Source organism: Myiozetetes cayanensis, unplaced genomic scaffold, assembly GCF_022539395.1.
Source record: "Myiozetetes cayanensis isolate MyiCay16 unplaced genomic scaffold, myiCay2020 scf1, whole genome shotgun sequence".
NCBI lineage: Eukaryota > Metazoa > Chordata > Aves > Passeriformes > Tyrannidae > Myiozetetes > Myiozetetes cayanensis.
The window spans coordinates 93,763,955-93,780,869 of NW_026086604.1; the positions used below are offsets into that span (position 1 = coordinate 93,763,955).

The window sequence follows — 16,915 nt, forward strand, 5'->3', positions numbered from 1 at the left end:
TAATTCAAATTATGCTCAAAGTTCAAGGATTTTTAAGGTTTTTTTTCTTTTAATATACATATATGTACACACATACACAATAATAAATTTAAGTGGATGTAGAACTGAGAGAAAAGGCAGCCCAAAGAAATGTCAGTATCTGTATTTAGTGGAATAATCTTTTGGCGATACCACCAAACCTCGACCTTTGCGGGCTCCTCTGTAAACAGTTTCTATAATGTCAATCATCTCTTGCTTATCTTCCATTGCCCAGTTGATCTTGTTGTTATTACCTGTACCTAAATCAATCATGATGTGTTTGTTCCTTTAAAGAGAAAGAAAAAAACCTCAAAGTTAATATGGCATTATATTTCAGACGTACACTTTATATGCCCCCTAAAATGTTTTGCAGGATTCAAAAGAAGCTTTTATAACATAAACAGGCTTTCAAAATAAGCATCCAGGAAAGAATATCCACTCCTGTCAGTCAAGCTTACATTTTACTGCCAATTTCTAAAGCAAGAATGGCTACTCAGTACAATTATCCTTAAACATATTCCTCATTGTTTGTATTTCTTTCCCACTACTATCTATCTCCAGAGAGACTTCTGTGCTTGTCAGCAGGACGTTTCAGTGTAGATGCCTTAGCTCAAAAAAACCTTTATGCCTTTGGATTTATCTTTAAAGCAAGTTTGACAAGCTTGACTGCTGTACTACTACAGTATTCTGTACATGCTCTGTTTGAGATTTAAAACTAAAAACAATGGATAATAAAGCCAGCTTTCACTAATCACTTATCACTAATTTGCACTCTTATCAAACACTGTTACTAAGCTAATTGAAAAACAATCTATTTTCAGTTTACTCTTTTGTAGAGCAATGAAAATATAAGCATCAGTATGCTAATATGCATTTAGAAATTATTTACTGAGACACTGTATTTGACAAACAAAAAATTTAAATGAGTTACATTCTAGAACCATCATGTACCTGAAGAAAAACATGACAGTACAGGGATCGTACAACTCGTACATCTTGTTGAAGTCTGGTACTTCAGTGATATCCACAAGATAAATAACAGCAAAGTTTTTAACCTAAACAGAAGAAAAAAAGACACAAAACAATATATATTACCCAATCTTTCATTATTTGTATTACCAATTTAAACACATAAGCTTTTGTTATTGTAGCATTTATTTTCTAAATTATTAAGTCACAAAATCACAATAAACAGCCTTTTATTTTTAATCACTACAACCAATTAACGTGAGAAACATTTTTAAATATAGACAAGATGCTCATTTCACATCCAGTGTCAAGTGGAAAGATACTATGCTAAATCAACATCCAGAGAAACAAATGCCCTTTATACAGAACTGAGACCTCACAGTGACATGCACAGCTGTAAACAAGTAGAATAACTGCTTTGTGCAAGCCAAGCTGACACATTTTGCTTCTGTCATCAGCTGCTTATAGACTTCAGAAAATTAATGATCTACAAAGCCCTGCTGCCTGCCTCCAAGCATTTCTCCCCCTCTATAACAACAAGACTCATTAAATTAAAATAAAACTGATAATTTAATAAAAAACTTGGTAGCTTTTTTTGAGAGGTACAAAGCTAAAACAGGAGCTTAAAACTGTAATTGCTAATGAAAAAAAGACCTTTATGAGAAGCTATTCCCTGGGCAATTCTGGCAAGATTAGCTTTCATTTTGCAGTTACTCAGTTAAATGCACAAGAATCCCTCCCCTTTAATGTCATAGTTAATGCCTTCATTCCTGCAAGAAAACCACATCACATTTTTGTTTCCTAGGTGTAGCATATTTAACCTTAAGTGGAAGTACAGGAAGTTTTGCTTTGTAAGCTTAGCTCCTGTGTGTACAGTGAAAATTAACACACTCAAATGCATTAAGTTGTAAGTCAGCAGTCACCTAAATTACATAAACCTTTAACTGTAAGGTGTATTATCCAATGCTCATGCATTATACCATGACTGCACAACCGTGCCTCCCCATCCTTAATTATGTGCTAACACAATTTTGGTCCTTCCCATTTGACTACACAGAATTACCAACCTGGGGTTAAACACAGGTGGTCTATGATCTGTGACAAACTTACTGTTTGTGACAGCGCTTCCCACTTGTTCATTTTCCTATCAAAAGTCTGGAAATGCAGTGATGAGTATAATATCTGCTTGATATAACAGTGTTTTATTTTAGTTCACAAAACAGGGTTAGATTGTACAAGAACAATATGATATATTGTGTACCCTGTACTTAGACATCTTAGCAGGCACTTTACCTGAGAAAGTATGGGGATGTTGGTTTGCAAAAAAACCACAGAAGCACAAAGTATATAAATTTTTATGGACTGGCACTTCCAGACGGTTTCAAAATTATTAACAATAATCACACTTCAAAGATGTAAGTAAGTATTGCCAACAAAGAAAGTAAAATCTCTTCTGGAGTGAAACAGCATTTAAATAGTTTTTACTGTGCTTTTATGGAGCCAGTTATAGTCCTAGATTCAGTCCATAATCTAATGAAAGCATCCCATTTAAGCCACATTCTAAATCAGGCAAGAGGTAAAGCCTTATAAACTCAGGTTAGTCATAATATCAAAAAACCTTCCGAAGGGATCCTTCAAGCCCATTTCAATTTTACATTAAAGGCTTTTAAGAAGCTTAATGGGATGTTCAGAGAAGTGACTGAAGTTACTCCCCGGTTTGCCTTAGCAGGCAAAAGGCAGTTGTGGGGTTTTTGGTACTTAAAAAAAAAATAAATAAAACACCTGAAGAGCTGTTTTCATTTTATCCTATCATTTCTTCTTCCACACTTCTGGATTTTTAGCATCAGCAGCACATCTTTGCCACGTGGGAAAATTTCTACAACATACTCAGCAATTTCGACAAAGCAGTAAATCTTTGAACTATTATTTAATTTGGAAATTAGAAAATAATTTTTAGGTAAACCTAGCATTAACAAAACATTCTTAAGACCTATTTTGTTCACTGAAAGATTAGTCCAAGGAGATTTACATGTTGCACCAGAATACCACTACAAAAGCACTGCTAAGCCAAAATTTTACTTCCAAGAACTGTGTACACCAGATAATACTGGAACAAAGAACATTTAAAGTTAATTTTATATTATACACATTTAATTGAGCTGTTGGAGAACCAGAAATTCTTGTCTATGACAGTGAACATCAACAGCCTAAGATTTCATAAAAGAGAAATGGACTATCCAAGTCTTAAATAAGTTATTATATAAATCTTACTGAAAAGGACTGGATCACTCAAATCTCCTTTGCACAGCTTATGTGCAAGTTATCAGCATAATCCAAATATCCAAGACATTAACTGAATCTTCCTTCTCTCCTACTTACTTTTATAGAAGTGAAACTGATGACAGTCGCCTGCTGAAAAGCTTGTATGAAGTCTAAAGCAGGCCTTAAAGCTGGACTCCCAGCTCCAAATTCAGAACTTTAGAAGTGGCTCCGTTCTTTACCCCTCACTTTCTTTATTTCAAATCTGACAAGACTACCACTCCAAAATGACTTAACTTGCAAGCCCACTGAATAAGGGTGTGTTTTGTTGAGTTTGGACACACAAGGTTGCCCATGACATGGGCCTTGCACTCCAGTGCATGTCGCAGCAGGAGGTTGGGATTCAGGCCTAAGAAGGAACTATGGGCAAGAGGCTGAACACGGAGAGGGTGATGCAGAAGCACTGCAGTGGCTGCACCTGCCATTTGGAGGCCATGCCAGGTTGGGCAAGCTTGTCACCATTTATTTCAACACGAGCCAAGCCCTGCAGAATTACTCAAATGTCTCTCTCTGTTTTGACCAGTTGTACAGCCTGAAGAAGCACTTCGTGTCTCAGACACAATGTTGGAGCCAGGATAAAAGCAGTACACAGCAGCATCTGAACTGGCTTCACACACAGCCAGCTCTAGTTCACAAAGCTTTAGCTTAGGCTTCAATTTAAGCAAAAGCAATTGAAGTATTTATGGATTCAAGCTGATACAGATGCAGGAGTTGATTCACACTTGAGCTACTAAGCGTGTGGAGACAAATAAGGTTAACCACTCCCTGTTGGGACTTGAATCCATTGCTCAGAGATGTCACTTCAAAAACTACACTCCTATACAGAACAAGCTTTGCAGTCCTGTCAAGGCAATGGTTGCTAACAAGTTTTCTTTCTGACTTATGCTGTGGCTGAGGATATGGTATGGAGACCTCAGAACAAGAATTAAATACAACCTTGAGCAAGCAAACCACAATAAATAAAAGCAGTTGCAGTTGTAACAATGAAGACTACGCTGAGGTTGTTAATGTAAACCAAAATTTTACTGTACAGACAATACGCAAAAAACCTTGTGGTATTTTAAAAGTTGAACGTGTAATAACACAAGTTTATTCTGAAAGTACTTAACATAACATACACTAAATATTGTAATATTTTTGCAGTAAATCTGCTACTTTCTGAAAAAAACAAAGCCGAAACTCTAGTCAGAGACCTCCTTTTGGACACTACCACCAACACCCAATGATAAAAGCATTTTCAGCAGTAAAAAAGAGACAGGTACTGTTTCTGACACTGACTTCCTTTATGGTTTTCAATTCAAAACTTTCTTTGTCTTACCAGGCCATCGTAGGTGCTGCTCATGGGGACAGGATAGAGCAGAAAACTAAGTCAGAGTGGGAAACTAAGCCAAACAGCAATATAGATTAAAAATTTTATTACTCGCTTTCAAGGGTTGGGGTTCAATTTTATTGGTTGGGGTTTTTTCCACCCCCTAATTACAGTAGCTTCATCTACCAGTCTACATTACTCAACACACATATAGAAAACCCAAAAGTACATTATCGCCTAGCCACAGTTACAGGCTATTTTAATATTTCACAGAACTGTATCTGCTTGGGGACTACTATTACATATTTAAACTGAATGGCTCAAGACTATACAGCAGAGCACCTTTAACATCAGGTACAGATTCTGTATCCTGTCTTGGTGAAGACCACACACTTTGCTGGTACACGGAAAACACAGATGTTGGAAAAATCATATGCCAGGTAAAACAAGTATCATCTGTCCCCTGAAGTTCTCCCTCCTGACTTTCTTCAATAATTAATCATTCTAAAAAAAAACTTTGAGCATTCCTACAACATGAGATTGACATGGAAATGATTAATGACTGGGATGAATGGCAAAAATGATGAAGTTTTCTGAAATTTCTGTCAAAGGCAAGTAATACTCTTTTTTTTTTTTGGTCAAGATTTAAGCTGCCCCTGCAAAGCAAACCTTAACATCCCAAACAGCATACAGCAAATATCTCAGAAAAACTGAAACAAGATCCCATCTTCTCGTCTTCCTAACCAGTTTCTAGACCATGTTTTTTTCTGTTTACACGTTTTATGGACAAGAAACTCACAGGAAAAAATCACAGGAACTGAGACTAGCTTTTGCAACAAATCATGCAAGTTGAAGGCAACTGGCAGCCTAGCATGACTGAACTCAACAGAGTAAGTACAAACTTTAAAGTCTGTACAGACTTTTTTTCTTGCTAATTATGCTGTAAGTTTAGGTGATAAATTGCTAGGGGAAAAGAGAAAGACATTATATCGCCTAGAGCAACGCTTACAGCTAATAATTTTGAAAACTACAGACATCAGTAACTTGCTCAACTTTAATTACAAAGTCACCAGTACCTACAATACCAATACACTTTTTCTTATAGCTCCCTCTTTCCCTGACCCACATTGTTTTCCTCTCTCACTTTCCATGTAAACTTAGCAGAAACGCAGAGGCACAGTTAATGTCTGAGGAAAAGCCACAGCTTCTCACACTTCTGATTATGGTTAAATAAATGCTCAACATTTTAACAATCCTCCCTAAACCCACACTGACCCAATAAAACAGTTATCTGATTTACAGTATTCAGTCATAGATAAATCATGGTTTATCACTTATACAAGGGGTATTAATTTAGCGAACAAAGCCCTGTATTTCAGGGGATGGGTTTTTATAACTGTGAGTTTCCTTCAAAGAAAAAAAAAGTATATTTTGAAAAAAGCTGTTCAAGAAGAAACTTGTGGAACTCAACTCTTATATATTTGGTTGAAACCCTGACAAAGCAAAAAATCTAACATCTTAAAATTACTGTTTGTTTTGACATTCAGTGAAACCTTGCTTCTTTTTCATGTGACGGGGTGGGGGGGGGAACAGTTCACTGCAAGTGGAGTACATTTCAGTGAATATAATCTACTTTTATTTTTATACAGCATTCTAGTTTCCTCCTCCCCAAAAGGATTTCCGTTTTCCTATCATAAAGTACAGATAAATATTACTGCTACCCAAAAATATGCTGCACTCTAAAAGAATATTGCACCATGGTAACAAATGTAAAATATGGCTACATTGTCTTTGAACGTAGACTGCAATTACAGCACGGTAACATTCTGTATTATTCTCCAGTATAAACACCTGTACAATTGGAACTTTTACTCACTCTTTAAAACAGCAGAGATCCAAACATGGCTTGTAAGCAAGAGGATGAGGAAGGATCTCCCCCTTTAATTTGCCATTTCTGCAGAGGGAGATTTTTAAATAAGAAGTTACATTGTTCTTTCTTCCCAGCTTTCTTTCACCCCTAACTGCCAGCATGTCTGCCAAATTGCCAAGCATCCTGCCACAAGTCCATACTAACAGTATCTGAGCATAAGACACTCCCACCACACTGAACACAAAACAACTAAAGCAAAACATGTCACAACTCCTTACTGTATTCTATTATGTCTTAACACTTGGCTGGAGGTATAGATCTTTCATTGTGGGTATTTTCAAGAGACAGTTTCTCTAGAAATAACATTAGAGGACAAAGGAATACACCACCAAAAGAACACCGTATTAAACTATGCAGCATGCCCAGAATTTTATATGAAGGCAGCAAAGCTGTGGATGCCCCATGCCTAGAAGTGTTCAAGGCCAGGTTGGATGGACGCCTGAGCAATCTGGTCTAGTGAAAGGTACCGCTGCCCAGGGCAGGGAGGTTGGAATAAGATCTTTAAGGTCCCTTCCAACCCAAACCATTCCATGATTTCTATGATAGCTGACATCTTTTCCTACCCAAGTTACCATTTATGGCTCAGATAATTTTGCTGCTTTTTTTGTTGTGGTTCAGTTATAGAGTTATCAATTTTCTACATCTATCACTATGCAAAACCTTTAGCAAACATATGAAAAGGTAACTTATAGCTGATTGTGTATTTTAACAGTCTAATTTTTCTTCAATATCTTAAGTGAGCAACCAGCTGTCAGCAAGCATTCAGTTTCCATCTGAAAACAGCTTTAGAGTTTGGCTCCTAAAATTTAATTCACTCCATGCAACTCAGTGGAATGCTATCTGTCTACACAAATAATATCACTGACAGATTAATCAGAATAATATCACTGACAAATTAATCAATACTATCCTGTACAGTTTAGCACTTCACTCACTTTTTAAGAGCCAAAATGAAAGTAACTTTCCAAGTTATTCAAGTGGAAACTCGACACTGCTATACATTTTCATTGTAAGTGAGAGTGCTGCCTTACCTAGAGCCACAGCCCTATCATCGAGCACTTGTTCTTCTTTGAACGCTGACATTCATTCAGTGATGGATTATTAAAAAGCAGCGATCTTGATTTCAGAACTCTTGTCACCCCATTAAATACTGTAAACATCAAGGCAGTCAGTGACTTTAGGAGACACTCACGAAAGCAAAAAAACAGCTTTCCCTCTGCCTCCTAAAGCTGGAACACCTTTCCAGAACCCGAGTTATATACAATCTGCCCCGGGCTTCGAGCAAGCCATGGAGAACAATGAGCGCAGAAGGCGCAGAACGCTCCGGTTTACCTTCTCGGCGATGCTGTACAGGACCTCGTCCATCTTCATGCACGTCGGGTCCCAGTCGTGCCCGAAGCGGATGACCACGACGCGGTCCTCCTCCGACAGGATGGCCTGGTCCACCTGCCACCCGTTGTGCAAGTGCGGCAGCATGTACGACATCCTGGCGGGCGGACGGCGAGCCTGCGGCACGACAGGAATGCCCTGGGTGCTGACAGCCCGTCCTGGTTCCCGCTGCACCCACAGCCCCACAGGCCGGACCCCCCCCCCCAAGGTGCCACCTCGCCGGGCCCTGCGGTAGCACCGAGTCCCCCCATCCCGCCCCGCCCCATCCATCTCTCCATCCATCCATCCATCCATCCCGCCGCGCCCCGTCCCCAGCGCACCCCACGGGCGTCCTTTCCTCGGAGAGACGGGTGGCGGGAAGCGCCGCGGCGGGTCGGGACGGGACGGGAAGCGGAAATGAGGGAATGGGCACGGCGCAGGCACACGCGTGCTTCCGCGCCGACGGAGGGCGGGGCTTCCCCCTTTTCCAGCTGGCCGAGGATCCCGGCGCGTTCCGCGGGTGGCCACCCTGTCTGCTGGGCAGGGCCTCCGGCGTCGCCCCTCGCCGGTGCGATGTGGAGCCGTGCCGTGGGGATCGGCGCGGCTGGCCCGAGCGGTGCTGCTGGGTGTCACGGGGAGGATGGAATGGGGATCATCAGAGCCCAAACAGCCGAGTCTCTGCTGCTGGCCGCTCTAAGATGTTAATAAACGCCCCGTGTCGCCATGGGATTTGAGCGAGGAGATATGCCCAGAGAAGCTGTGGATGCCCCAGCCCTGGAAGTGTTCAAGGTCAAGTTAGATGGGGCTCTGAGCAACCTGGTCTAGTGGCAGGTGTCCCTGCCTATGGCAGGGGCTTTGGGACTAGATGATCTTTAAGATCCCTTCCTTCCAACCCAAACCATTCTATGATTCTATGAGACTGCAACAGAGAGAGCAGCTGGATGCATCTCCTGGTTATGGAAGACTTCTGTCAGTGTGTTAACCCACAGCAATGAAAATTTTCATGCACACACCTCTGATGCACGCACACTACACCCAGAACTGGCCCCAGCTGTGGCAGCTCACTGCCCAGCCCCTGGCAGATTCACACTTGGGGACCTTTATTGCTCTCCCATCTGTCTTGCAATCAGTATGCCAGTATGTGAGCACAGTGGATAAAGTGTTCTAGTGGAAGTGATCAGCTGTGAAACCAGCTCATTTCAGCATTAGCTTTCAGAATCGAGCTGGCCATTGGGATAGGGCATCCCAGGCCAATCTGTTTGCTTCCTGAGAGGCGTTAAATATTGTTCTACACTGCACACTCCTTTAAAAGCTTAGCTTGCAGCAGGCAGGGTGAAAACCACGGTTTCCACTACACAAAATCAATACAAGCTTGAGCTTGGGCTGCGGGGAACAATGTGAATTTGTACCAAATAACTTTGCCCCAGAGTTGCAGAGCTCTCGAAAAGCGATCAAACTCCTCCTTTTGCTTTATCTCGTTTCTAGGAAGTCCAGCGCCGGGGGCGGGAGAGGAGACGAAAGGCAGCCTGGTCTGATTGCAGACAAGCAGAGGCACCGCCGGGCGGTGCTCCCCGTGCCGGAACTTCCTTGGAAGCCGCCAGCCCCCGGATCGGCGGTGGCCGGGCAGGGCAGGGTTAAGCGAGCGAGGCCGGGAGCAGAGGCTGTGAGCTCTCCGCTTTTCCGGCTGCCGCAGGATCGAGCTGTGAAAGGCACGTCGTCAGAAAGAAACCCTCCCTGGTTAGTGCTTTGGTTGTTGTTCAGGTAATTGGTCACCTTCTTTAGAGAAGTTAGCGGGAGGAATTATTCCTGGATAACGCGTGCTGTTAACTTTAATTGAAAACAGAGCTAGGAAAAATTATGTAGGTTTGTTTTGCGGTGATTTGGCAAAGTCCAAAGTCATACAGCAGTGCCAGCCAAGAAATCTGCAAGTAAGAAGTGACTCAAGCTCCACAGATGGAGTAAGGCCAACTTCAGTTAGCACTGAAATGAATTCTTAAATGCAGTACTTTTTATTTGCCCAGTTGCCTCAAACTAAGTAATATTTTCAAAGTTTTCTCTGCAATGCCAGGATTAGAACTTAGTTCATTTACATTATATCACTGTGTTACATATGATTAAGATTGTTTACATACATAGAAGCATATAATCTTAAGTAAATACAAAATATGAGGAGAGACAGTGTTAGTGGTACTGCAAATGATACTAGTCCAAAACCAAAATTGTCATATCCTTGACAGGTGTTATATTTTACAAACTGGACAAGACATCTGATAACTGAATAATTATGTTCATGAGCAAAGCATTCAGTCTGTTGAAACCGATTCCATTGATGTCTGGCCAGTCAAATCTGGCTTACAAATTTATTCATCAACTTGTTGCTTCTCATGGACATCGCTGTCACAGAAGTCTGATTTACAAACAGAGGTACAGGACATACCCATGTAGTGCTGGAAGACGAACAATAAGTGCTGAGACCAAGGTTGGTATCTGGAGAGCCGCCTTTCTTCTGCAAGGTTCCTTTGAGTGTTTTTAGTTTACTGCTATCAGTATCATTTTTTAAGATTGTACCCAGTACTAGCAGAACATCAGTTCTTGAAGCATTGCTGCAGCCTATTAATGGTTCACGTGCACATCAAACACAGATGAAATGGTGGCGAACTCAGCATGCCCACAGTAATGAAAAGATTCATTACATGCAGCCAGCCTGTTTCTAGTGCACCAGCTGTTTGTTTAAAGCTAGTGGCTTCCTTGTGGATCAACTTTCTGCTTGTGAAGTGGAGGAAGCGCTTCTAAAATGAATGCAGTTCTGACTCTGCCCTGAATGGAGGAGGAAGTGGTGATGAAAGCAAATGGTGTAATCCAGTGCTGTCTTACTGGCATCTGCCAGTCAGTTGATGATATCTGGTGCCCAGTTTTCCACCACTTAACAGCACAGAGCTTAATTGCCATCTGGTCTGAGTAAATTACTGCGGGAGCATCATGTTTTGATCAAAAAGCCGGACAATGCTGTCACAATATGACATCAACTCTTGTCTTTTATTCTATGTGTCATTCATTCTGTAGGATGAATCTAGTTTATCCTTCTAAGGTCGTGTTGTGTGATACTCTCAGAAATATAGACTACATCTGGGAAAATATGAATTTTCACAACCGCATGGGGCTAACAACCTAAGTTTGCAAAAAATAGATGAGATATATTTAAGAGCGTGGTTTTCCTTTGCAATTTGGTTGCACTGTTCCTCTCATTGCCTTGTTTGCTGCTGTTCAGAACCAGGTAGTATTATCAGAGACACTTTTTATGGTGAATTGCAGACCTGTCCTAACATGGAGACATGTTAAAGCCGATGTACAGCAGCAGACTGGAACTGAGGAAGAAATGCAGGTCAAGGCTAGGATAAAGCAGAATTACTGGTGTTGAGATGGTAAGCATTTAATAGATGTGGTTGGGATAAGTCTGAGTTTGCTCAGGACAAGGGTAAATATGGTTGATAGAAACTTCCAATCTACATTGACAACTTTTTGTCACAGGTTTGAATTCTAGTTGGTTGCAGAAGGTTTTTGTGAGAGGACTGAAGCAGCAGGACATCTCTGTCCAGCACTGTGTGCCCGGAATAAATCAGCATACTGCTGGGGAAAATTGTTCTGATTCAGTTAGCACAACATCAGGTTTCCTGCATCCAAGCATAGGACATAGTATGGGATGGAGACTGAACATCAGTGGAGCATATCAAGCAGAACTGTAGGAAATTAGGCACAGCTATTGTTAAGGTATGCAGCAAATCTTCAACTACCATTTTTATCAGTAAGGGTTGCCTCTAATTAGACGTTTGGTTGTCTGTGGAGCTGCTATCATCTTATTTCAGAATACAGTACATTTGCAGGAGTGTGGTAGAGAAGACTGGGGTCAGAAATGTCTGGGCAGGAGAAAGTTCTAGTATGAAGGACTGTATTGTTGGTGGGAATTACATTATCACCTCTAGTGCTCTCCCCCACCGGTTCAGCATATAGGCATGGGTGTGCTAAATTTTGCAGAAGTTCAGGTGCAGATCTGGATGTTTAAAACACCGAAGGCAAGCAGTTTAGCAGCTGTCTAAGTATGGCCCTTCATCATGCAGATTTGTTAGACCTGAACCATTCCTGACAGATGTTTGTCAGACCCATCTGGGGCTCAGTACCACCCTACGCTACCTACAGCTTCACCAACCATAACCAACAGGCAAGAAACTGTGAGCAGCCTCTGTTTCATACCACTGCTTATAGAAGTGCCTTGGTAAATAAGGTTGAAAAGCTACCAGATCTATATGAAATCATTATTGATTCAGGACTAAAATGAAACTATTTGCAAATAACATTTTGTAGGACTGGATTTTGATCTAAGAGTGTGAGTATTCCTTGGTGTTATAGTCTAAATCAGCATTTGGGAAAAGTACTGGGAAATTGTCTAATGCACCACATTAGTACCAAGTGACTGTGGATTAAAAACAGTATTGAGTTCCATCAGTTCCCATTTTACAGATGTGAATTTAAATGATTGCTACCTCATTGTTCCTTTAAGGGTGTTTTCCTGAACAAAGGAGTATCTCTTCTATTTTCCTGTTGCAGGTCATGGCAAAAGAAGAGTTGCCAGGCGTTTTGATTCTGGATATAGGAGGAACTCAAGGTGTGCTAGAAAATCTTGCAACGCTTTTGAGGAAACACTTTCACCTTATCACTATGAAGGAATTTCTTGAAAACAAAGAAGAAATGAGCAAAAAAATCCAGTCTGTTTTTGTGTTTGAGTGCAGGCCAACTATTGACCGGGAGCTTCTAGAAAGCCTGCCTAATTTAAAGGTAATTGGAAATTCTGGGGTTGGAGTCGATCACTTAGACTTGAAAATGATCTCTAGCTTTGGCGTAAAAGTGACCAACACCCCACACGCCGTGGCGGACCCAACAGCAGACATAGGAATGGCCTTGATGCTGGCCTCTGCCAGAAGACTAGTGGAAGGTAATGTTTTAAATTTTCCTGGATATAACTACTTCTTTGGCATATCTCACTTCTACTGTGATTCAGATGATCTGTCTAAATCAATCTTTTATGGGGATAAATTTTTGGAGGCCTCAGTTTTCAGAGGCATCTGCTTTTCATGTGTCCATCTTCTTTTTAAGGCAACTGTGACTAGAGTAAGGCCTTTGTCTAAATTATGCACTTTAAAGTCACTTGTGATATCCTGTTTGGAATAATGCCTGGGGCTTAATTCTCTGGCTGTTCACTGGGTGGGTTGTTTATAGCTGTAAAAAATGAATACAGAGTGCATCCAAATGGAATGTCACCACTTTCCATTTCCCCTTGAAAGAAGTGTTAGGAGCTATAGTAAGGTACAAAGCATAAATGGCCATATCCTCATCTCTAGACCAGTAATTAGTGTAACTCCTTTTTTTTCCTGCTTCTGCGATGAGTTTATCTAAACCAATGGGTTGTACTTCCTGAAGAGCATCAGCGTTATGATTGAAATAACTGATAAACCTTTTGACAAAGTTATTTCACACTGAACCACCAACATTACTCTCCCTCCCTCACAAGGGTTCTTTCTGCACATGCCCTTGCTACACAATGCCTTTTTGAGGAAGGAAGGTGTCAGTAGAGACTATCACAAGGAGCTGCTTCTGTCTTCAGGGTCTCAGTCTTATTGTCACTGCTGCTCCATTCCTCAGAATGAAATAACATCTTTCCTGGTGATATTTCCTCCCTATTGTATCTTGTTGAACTTCAGGTTCTTTGTACAAAAGCTCACAGAGATCCCTGGCTGAGCTGGAATTTCCAGCCTTCACCCTCACTCAAGCAGTGAGTCTACTCTGGGTTGTGATCCAGGAGAGAAATGCTGAGTTTTACCCCAAATAAAAAAAAAAGTGAAATCAATGCTTACAGGGTGGTAAGTGGTAAAGAAGCTATTTTTGGACTTCAAAGAAAATGCACCAGCCGTGGAAGAGGTACTTCCCTGAGGAGTCATTCCTCCCAGCACAATACCCAGTCAGGACCCTGTTGTGTTACTGACTCCAGCCCTGGCTGCAGGGATTGGCCCCATCCAGGCCTTTCTATGAATTGGTCAAAATTAGCAAGGATATTTTGTAGGGCTGCTCCAGAGCCTTGCTGCTGTGACAGTGATAAAATTTTTCTGTCCCCCAGACCTGCTTTTATTGCTGATTTGTACCCATTCAGCATGTACTTACATTCAGGCTGCCAGATTGCGGTTTCTCCAGACACGAAGCATTTTGCTGTTGACTGGCTGGGAGTGGAAGTAACCAGAGCAACGCTTGGGATCATCGGGATGGGCAGCATTGGATACAAAGTGGCTCAGAGAGCCAGAGCTTTCAACATGAGGATCCTGTACCATAACAGAAACAGGAGGTAAAAACATCTGGTTTCTGCATGTAATTATTCAGGGGGCAATGATGGAAGCCACAGCTCTCCTTGTGTCCCTGGTCTTCCTATGCACTTGTGACAGCTGTAAGCAGCATGAGGAGCACCAGGATGCTGTCACTTCCTCACTTTGGTTCCCTGCTGCTCCCCTGAGGGGGTGGTTTCTGCCATGCCTCCTACACTCACTCTGCCCTGGTTAAGACACTAGCAGTTTGGAACATGGGCCGTGTACCCTTTCTGAAGATGTTGTCCAGGCAAACCAGGCCTTGTGCCCTTGCGGTGTCCCCTGTCCTTTCAGACTCTTCTTTAGGCTCTGGCAGCATCCCTGTTCCACCCAGCCAACCAGTCTCCTCAGCCCAGCCTGATCACTCATCACACTGGCACCAATGACAAAGGTCTTAATTTCTCATAGATTTGTAGTTTCCTTTCTTTCACACTTCACTTCCTCTTCATTTCTTTTCAACCACAAGTCCTAACTCATGTCAGGCAAGGAAAGACTCCACAGGGATTGACATGGACACAGAAGAGAAGAGTGGGATCTGACTACATCCCCAACCTCCTGTACCTAATATCACCTGTGTGCTTTGCATGCATCACTCCTTCAGTGTCCCACCACTTGTCTAGCCTCTTGCTTCCTCTAGTCCACATCCTTCTTGCCTCCCTTCCACCATCTGCACCTATCAATGCCTTTTCCTTAAAACTTGTCCTTAAATCTCTCAGTCTCTGTGCTGTTCTGGATCTTTCCTGGGGTTATTGATTGTTGAAGCCAGTTAGAAATGGTTGTGTCAGTTTGGAGGTGTGTGCATTTTTCCTTCAGAAGAAAGGAAGAGGAAGAGGCTGTTGGTGCCCACTACTGTGAGAAGATGGAAGACTTGCTGCAACAATCTGACTTTGTTATGTTGGTTGTGAACCTGACTCCTGAGACTCGCAAACTGATTGGGAAAAAGGAGCTGGGTCTGATGAAACCCACAGCTACTCTTATAAACATCAGCCGAGGTAGGATGATCTGAAGTAACTGTTTGTGGCTCCACACTTTAGGTTGTGTTTTGTTAGATTATATTGACATTCCCCTCTCCAACCTCATTCTGTGATATCCCTCTATCTGGGTCATGAAGTAGCTGGCAGTCTACAAATGAGTGACTTTTCATGGGCCATATGCTATGTGTTCAAAGGTCCTGTGGAAATTGGGGATGCTCAGCAGATGTTTGATTCTCTTTAGCCTTATGCTGAAGACAGGGTTTTCAGTGGAAATAACTGAAAGGTTTATCATCAGCGAGGATGAACGGGGTACAAGGCAAAACATTAAGTAACATTTGGAACAGCTTGTAGAAAGGAAGCCTCAAGTGGGATGACAGATCTATTGGCACTGAACAAGCATATGAGAAAGATTATAGTTTCAGTAAACAAAGCAGAGATAAAAGAGTGGGAAGCCTGAAGAGATTAAATGATTTGTCTGTAATAATACAGGAAGTGTCAAAATGAGGAAAAGACTGAAAACGGTCTCATCCCAGGAAACACCTCAGGCAGTGGACCATAATCATTCTATTATTAAAGACTAATAAATAAAATCGCTGGTTTGTTTGGTTAATAGTTGTTAGAAAGGCATTCTGCTTTTGAACAAGATGAAGATCCTCTAATTTTTCTCATTAGGCCCTTGAGACCTTTCCTCACTCCCACATAAAAAGTGTATTCATTAACTCGTCATGTTATCAAGATTTCATTTCAATGCAGGTGCAGTTATTGATCAAGATGCACTGGTAGAAGCTCTCCAGAATAAGGTTATTAGGGCTGCAGCTCTGGATGTGACGTACCCTGAGCCTCTGCCAAGGTAAAGAAACCTGTTTGCTGTTCTTTTAATCTGAAATGTTTCAAACTGTGTGCAAAGTGCACTCATAATCTTGATTTCCACGGGGAGCTTCTCTCACTGTGTAAGGGCAAAACCTCAGCCTATCTCACACAATCATAAATAAATGACAAAGTATTTGCCTTTCCCACATCTGTCAGTTCTTTGCCAGCCTAACTGACAGGCAAGGCAACAAGACCAATAGAGCGAAAAAAGAAATGGGTAAGCAAGCTTCTCACAGCTTTCTGCTGGTTCTGTGCTTGTGGCCCTTTTATTTCAACATGCCACTGCTGTTTCCTGAGGTTCCCTTTCTCACAGCTAGGATAGGATAGCAGCAGAGTAAGTTCTCTGTGTAACACATTCTATTCTTTCTATTTCTTACAGAGATCATCCTCTATTAAAATTAAATAATGTCATCATAACCCCTCACATTGGAACTGCAACAGTCCAAGCTATCCATATGATGGCAGAAGAAGCAATAGCAAATATACTGGCTGTTCTCAATGGTCAACCTATTCCAAGTGAAGTGTTTCCCAAATGATGTGTGCCAGATGATACCACTAAATCTCATGTGTATGGGCAGGCACTATTTCTTACAGTACCACTTTTAAACTAAAAAAAAAAAAAAAGCAACCTGTTCCTGCACTGCTTGTCATGATACTGCAAAACTATCTCACTAGACTTGATCTGTACTGTTATTTCCAATTCTGAAAAATAAAGTAGAACCAATAAAAGAGAATTGTTTGAAGATTTTAACCA

At 41.5% G+C, this 16,915-nt stretch overlaps 2 protein-coding genes across 7 annotated transcripts; one reads left to right on the forward strand and one right to left on the reverse strand.

The window, feature by feature from the left end:
* Nucleotides 1–29: 29 nt before the first annotated feature.
* TXNL4A (thioredoxin like 4A) lies at nt 30–8,323 on the reverse strand. Of its 2 annotated transcripts, XM_050308863.1 has the most exons (4): nt 8,255–8,323; nt 7,878–8,051; nt 970–1,073; nt 30–304 (listed from the first exon to the last, which is right to left on the reverse strand). In XM_050308863.1, exons 2-4 carry the CDS (start codon nt 8,028–8,030, stop codon nt 133–135), a joined length of 429 nt encoding a protein of 142 aa, XP_050164820.1. In that variant the 5' UTR covers nt 8,031–8,051; nt 8,255–8,323; the 3' UTR covers nt 30–132. The 2 variants fall into 2 exon arrangements, with proteins under 2 accessions (XP_050164820.1, XP_050164817.1); XM_050308860.1 differs by lacking the exons at nt 7,878–8,051; nt 8,255–8,323 and adding an exon at nt 6,492–6,569.
* An 886-nt stretch (nt 8,324–9,209) lies between these two features.
* Nucleotides 9,210–16,912, forward strand: LOC126636459 (probable 2-ketogluconate reductase). 5 transcript variants are annotated; one of them, XM_050308705.1, is made up of 7 exons: nt 9,210–9,650; nt 10,151–10,392; nt 12,516–12,900; nt 14,130–14,301; nt 15,134–15,309; nt 16,045–16,141; nt 16,541–16,912. In XM_050308705.1, the coding sequence occupies exons 2-7, from the start codon at nt 10,198–10,200 to the stop codon at nt 16,695–16,697; spliced, it is 1,182 nt and encodes a 393-aa protein (XP_050164662.1). In that variant the 5' UTR covers nt 9,210–9,650; nt 10,151–10,197; the 3' UTR covers nt 16,698–16,912. The 5 variants fall into 5 exon arrangements, with proteins under 5 accessions (XP_050164662.1, XP_050164652.1, XP_050164644.1 ...); XM_050308695.1 differs by having other exon boundaries at nt 9,216–9,674; nt 15,131–15,309; XM_050308687.1 differs by having other exon boundaries at nt 9,216–9,650; nt 15,131–15,309.
* The last annotated feature ends 3 nt before the right edge of the window (nt 16,913–16,915 follow it).

Bases quoted from the DNA above. Each gene is read 5' to 3' on its own strand.
- TXNL4A (XM_050308863.1), bottom strand. From the start codon at position 8,030: ATGTCGTACATGCTGCCGCACTTGCACAACGGGTGGCAGGTGGACCAG. The intron at 1,074-7,877 runs GTAAACCGGAGC...TCTTCTGTTTAG, and splicing joins TGTACAGCATCGCCGAGAAG to GTTAAAAACTTTGCTGTTAT. The intron at 305-969 runs GTACATGATGGT...TTCTCTTTAAAG, and splicing joins ACTGTCATGTTTTTCTTCAG to GAACAAACACATCATGATTG.
- LOC126636459 (XM_050308695.1), top strand. From the start codon at position 10,198: ATGTTCATGAGCAAAGCATTCAGTCTGTTGAAACCGATTCCATTGATG. The intron at 10,393-12,515 runs GTTGGTATCTGG...TTCCTGTTGCAG, and splicing joins CAATAAGTGCTGAGACCAAG to GTCATGGCAAAAGAAGAGTT. The intron at 15,310-16,044 runs GTAGGATGATCT...ATTTCAATGCAG, and splicing joins TCTTATAAACATCAGCCGAG to GTGCAGTTATTGATCAAGAT.